The sequence below is a fragment of the Talpa europaea genome, assembly GCF_964194135.1.
Source record: "Talpa europaea genome assembly, chromosome: 8".
Classification (NCBI taxonomy): Eukaryota; Metazoa; Chordata; class Mammalia; order Eulipotyphla; family Talpidae; genus Talpa; species Talpa europaea.
The window spans coordinates 113,605,029-113,610,289 of record NC_140075.1 but is presented as its reverse complement, the minus strand read 5'-3'; the positions used below and the strand labels follow the sequence as shown (position 1 = coordinate 113,610,289).

The following is a 5,261-nucleotide window of genomic DNA, read 5'->3' as shown; positions in this document are numbered from 1 at the left end:
ATCACCTCCACCATCTCCACCATCACCTCCACCATCACCACCATCACCTCCACCATCACCACATCACCACCATCATCTCCACCATCACCTCCACCATCACCTCCACCATCACCACCATCACCTCCACCATCACCACCATCATCTCCACCATCATCACCACCATCATCACCACCACCATCTCCACCATCATCACATCACCACCATCATCTCCACCATCACCACCATCATCTCCACCATCATTTCCACCATCTCCCCCATCATCTCCACCATCATCTCCACCATCACCACCATCATCTCCACCATCATCTCCACCATCCCCATCATCATCTCCACCATCACCACCATCTCCTCCATCACCACCATCATCACCATCACCTCCACCATCTCCACCATCACCTCCACCATCACCACCATCACCTCCACCATCATCACCACATCACCACCATCATCTCCACCATCACCACCATCATCTCCACCATCACCACCATCATCTCCACCATCATCTCCACCATCACCACCATCATCTCCATCATCATCTCCACCATCACCACCATCACCTCCACCATCACCACCATCAACTCCACCACCATCACCATCACCTCCACCATTCCCACCATCACCTCCACCATCACCACCATCATCTCCACCATCATCACCACCATCATCACCATCACCACCACCATCACCACCATCACCTCCACCATCACCACCACCATCACCACCATCATCTCCACCATCACCACCATCATCTCCACCATCATCTCCACCTTCACCACCATCATCTCCATCATCATCTCCACCATCACCACCATCATCTCCACTATCATCACCATCACCTCCACCATTCACCACCATCATCTCCACCATCACCACCACCATCACCACCATCATCTCCACCATCACCACCATTACCTCCACCATCACCACCACCATCACCACCATCACCACCATCATCTCCACCATCATCTCCACCATCATCTCCACCATCACCATCATCTCCACCATCATTACCATCATCACCACCATCACCACCATCATCTCCACCATCACCACCATCATCTCCACCATCACCACCATCATCTCCATCATCTCCACCATCATCTCCACCATCACCACCATCATCTCCACCATCATCACCATCATCTCCACCATCATCTCCACTATCATTTCCATCATCACCACCACCATCTCCATCATCTCCACCACCATCATCACCACCATCTCCACCACCATCATCTCCACCATCACCACCATCATCTCCACCATCATCTCCACCATCATCTCCACCATCACCACCATCATCTCCACCATCACCACCATCACCACCATCATCTCCACCATCACCACCATCCCTACCTCCACCATCACCTCCACCAGCATCACCTCCACCAGCCCCTCCACCACCAGACCCAGACAGCACGGAAGGGCTCCCCCAGGCCAAGGTGGCTTTTTCATTTGTGAGACTAAATGTGGGAAGAAGAGATGAGGCGGAAACCAGCCCATGACCCTGCCTCAGCTCCTGTGTGAGTGGGGGCCGGACACAGGGCCTACCTTGGCACCCCCAAAAGCCAAAGAATCAGGGTTTGAGAGTTTATGCAAAAATATTAGAACTTCACCCTGCCCTGGAGGGTGAAGATTAGCCAAATAGGAGTCTTCTCTCCCTAACCTCCCCCCCAAGGGAGGCAAGCTGAAGACATAATTTGGCAGCTCAGAGGTGTCCTGCATAAGGCGGGGCAGGCAAGTGGGCACCCACCCCCCAGAGGTCTGCCTGGGTGAGAAGTCCCTCACCCCTGAAAGAGCTCTACCCAGACCCGTGAGGGGCAGTCGAGGGGCAGCGTGGGGGCGCTGGGAGCAGCTAGGGGCCTCCGTCTAGGCAGGAGGTACTGGGCTGTGCATCCCCCAACCCCCTGCCCCAAGCAGCTGAGAAATCTCTGGCTGGAAAAAGAAAAAGGAGCTCCCTTCATGCCCCGCTCTGGGGCCTGGCCACGGGTACAGCAGGGTGCAGGGCGCCCTCGGGGCAAAGGGTCCCCCCAGAGGGATGCGAAAAGCGGAGGGCAGGACCTCGCCCACGGCCCGGAGTCTACCCAGGCGCACGCTGGGCCCCTGGGTTCCCGGGTGGGGTCTGCGAGACCCGCGCTCGCCCCTCGGGACTTGTGCCTCGCCACCGCCGCCAAGAGCGAGCGATCCGAGCTCACCCTCTCGGGCCCCGAAAGCTGCCCCCTCCGCCCGCCGCGAGCGCCGGCCCCGTCCCGGGAAGGCGTCCGGCCGCTGGTCCCGGCGGGCGGCGCGCGGGGAGCAGGCGTTGGTGGCGCCGGCCTCAGACTCAGCCACGGCCGCCCCGGACGAGTCCCCGCGAGCGCGAGGGCGGCCCGGGCGGCAGGACTCCCCAGACAGGCAACAAGTCGCTCCCCACCGGGCCCCGGCCCGGGGGCGGGGACGGGCAGGGCGGAGCGGGACTTGGTCCGGATTTGGGGGACCCCAGGTCAGAGCGCTTCCCGCCCGCTGCCCCGGAGCCCGGAGTCGCCGGCCCCGCGTCGCGCGCAGCGAGGAAGCAGAAGGTCCCAGGCCCGCGGCAAGAGCGACCCGGGTTCCCGGAGTTGGGGGAGTTGCCCCGCACCCCTAAACGCCTCGGCACGCGCTCCCGGGTGAAAGTACGCACTTTACGCGTCCGGGCGCCTCGGCGGTGAGTCGGCCGCAAGGCTCGGGGCGGGCGAAGGTGGCTCAGCGCGGGCGCTCCAGTCTCGACGTTCCCGGGGCAGAGAGCAACGTCCGGGGACTCGCGGGACGGGTGCGCCCGGTGGCCGGGGCCGCGCCGGGCGAGGCAAACCGAGAGAGGGGAGCGCTCCGGCGTTCAGGCAACAGCTACCCCTAGTGGGAGAGCCGCCCGGGGCCGCCGCCGCCCCGCGCCCGCCGCCCCGCGCCCCGCGCCCGCCGCCCCGCGCCCCGGGCGCTCCGGCCTCGGCCGAGGCGCAGGGACGGCGTTGCCCTGCCCGGCCCTCCCCGTCTCCGCCGCCTGGCGCTTGCCGGCCCGCGGGCCCTGCCCTTCGCGCCTCCCCACCGGGCCCCGGAGGCCGCTGACCCGCGCGCGGCGGCGCCCCGCAGGGACGAGATGGGACGGGGCGGGCGCGGCCGGGGCGGCGCGGGCAGGGGCTGCGCGCCCCGGCCTCGGGCAGCGGCGGGGGGCGCCGAGCGCGGTGTGCGTGGCGGGGCGGTGCGGGGGGCGGCCGTGTGCGAGGCGCGAGTGTGAGCGCGCGCGGGAGGCGAGCGGGCGGGCGGGCGAGCGGGCTCCGGGAGGCGAGCGGCGCCCGCGGGCGAACGCGAAAGGCGGCGGGGACCGAAAGTTGCCTCCTCGCGGGCCCGCGTCCCCGGCGGGGCGGGAGCCGGGGCCACCGGAGCGGCGGCCGCGGACCCGGGCTCCCGCGGCACCTGGGCAGCGGCCCCGCACGAGCAGCAGCGGCGTGGGCGGCGTTGGCGGCGGCGCGCGGGAAGCGAACCGGAGCTCTGGCGCGGCGCGGCGGCCGCCGGGGAGCTTCGCTCAGGTGCGCGGTGAGAGGGGCGCGGGCCGGGCCGGGCCGGGCGGCCGGGACCAGGGCCGCGCGCGGCGCTCGCGCTTGCCGGGGCAGCTCCACCGCGGACGCCCGGCTCCCGGGTCCGGCTCCGGGTCCCGGGCGACGACCCGGCCGGGGTCCCCACCCCCGGGAGCGGGCCTCGGGGCCCGGCCCCGCCCCCGCCGGCCCCTGGCCGGGCTGCCCCGCCCTCCGGCCGCCCGCGCCCGCCCTCGGCCCACTATTTCTGGGGCATTGGCCGCCCCGCTGGGTGATCCCTCCGGGCTCAAGTTGCAAGGGGGCGGGCCCCGGGCCGGAGGTGGAGTCTCCCTCCAATTGAAGCGTCGGCTATAAATCGAGCTCCCCGCACAGCCGAAGCCCAGATGCCTCGCCAGGCTGCCCCGAGCTTAGTGGTGGGGGAAGGCGGCGGGCCCCAGGGGGCCTCGGGGACGGCGGTCACCATGCTCCGCTCCCTGCTGCTGCACTCCCTGCGGCTGTGCGCCCAGACCGCCTCGTGCCTCGTGCTCTTCCCGCGCTTCCTCGGCACGGCCTTCATGCTCTGGCTCCTCGACTTCCTGTGCATCCGCAAGCACTTCCTGGGCCGCGGCCGCCGGGGTCAGCCCGAGCCTGAAATGGAACTCAACAGCGATGGCGAGGAGGTGCCCCCCGACGACCCGCCCATCTGCGTGTCCGACGACAACCGCCTGTGCACCCTGGCGTCGCTGAAGGCGGTGTGGCACGGCCAGAAGCTGGATTTCTTCAAGCAGGCGCACGAGGGCGGTCCGGCGCCCAACTCTGAGGTGGTCCTGCCCGAAGGCTTCCAGAACCAGCACATCCTCGACTTCGCGCGAGGGAACCGCCCGCTGGTGCTCAATTTTGGCAGCTGCACCTGACCACCATTCATGGCGCGCATGAGCGCCTTCCAGCGCCTGGTCACCAAGTACCAGCGCGACGTCGACTTCCTCATCATCTACATCGAGGAAGCACACCCCTCTGACGGCTGGGTGACCACAGACTCCCCCTACAGCATCCCACAGCACCAGAGCCTGGAGGACAGGGTCAGTGCGGCAAGGGTGCTGCAGCAGGGGGCACCCAGCTGTGCGCTGGTGCTCGACACCATGGCCAACTCCAGCAGCTCAGCCTATGGCGCCTACTTCGAGCGCCTCTACGTCATCCAGAGTGGCACCATTATGTACCAGGGTGGCCGCGGCCCAGATGGCTACCAGGTCTCGGAGCTGCGCACCTGGCTGGAGCACTATAATGAGCAACTGCACGGCCCTCAGCCCCGTGGGGTGTAAAACAACCAAGGACACTAGTTGGACTCGGTGGGCTGTGCCCTGGAACACTGGAAGGCCACGTGTGGATGCCCCACGTGGAGTCAGGCTGGGCAGGGCCCAGGGACACCGCTGTGCTGAGCAGCGCTGCAGGCTGAGGTGCCCTCAGCCGAGCCCGGGGAAGACGCCTCTGCCTCCCTGGACTCTGATTCTGTGATTGTCCTGTGACCGTCCTCTTGTGACTGCCCACCACCTAGACTGGCCTGGCTCACTCGAAATTTCCTGAGTGTGGGTGTGGTGCCATTCTTGCCTGGACACCGCTGGATCTGTCCTTGCCGAGGCCCGGGCCTCCGGCTCTCACACCCCCTCCCCAGAAAGGAGAGCCAGCGAGCCTTCCGCGGGCGGCGCAGTGCGCAGCGTCGGGCGGGCGCGGGGACCCGCG

At 67.0% G+C, this 5,261-nt stretch overlaps 1 protein-coding gene across 1 annotated transcript; it reads left to right on the top strand.

The window, feature by feature from the left end:
• Positions 1–3,808: 3,808 nt before the first annotated feature.
• On the top strand, positions 3,809–4,843 carry DIO3 (iodothyronine deiodinase 3; the record flags this gene model as incomplete). Its single annotated transcript, XM_084240430.1, has 1 exon — positions 3,809–4,843. Exon 1 carries the CDS (start codon positions 3,929–3,931, stop codon positions 4,841–4,843), a length of 915 nt encoding a protein of 304 aa, XP_084096556.1. The 5' UTR covers positions 3,809–3,928.
• Positions 4,844–5,261: the final 418 nt, after the last annotated feature.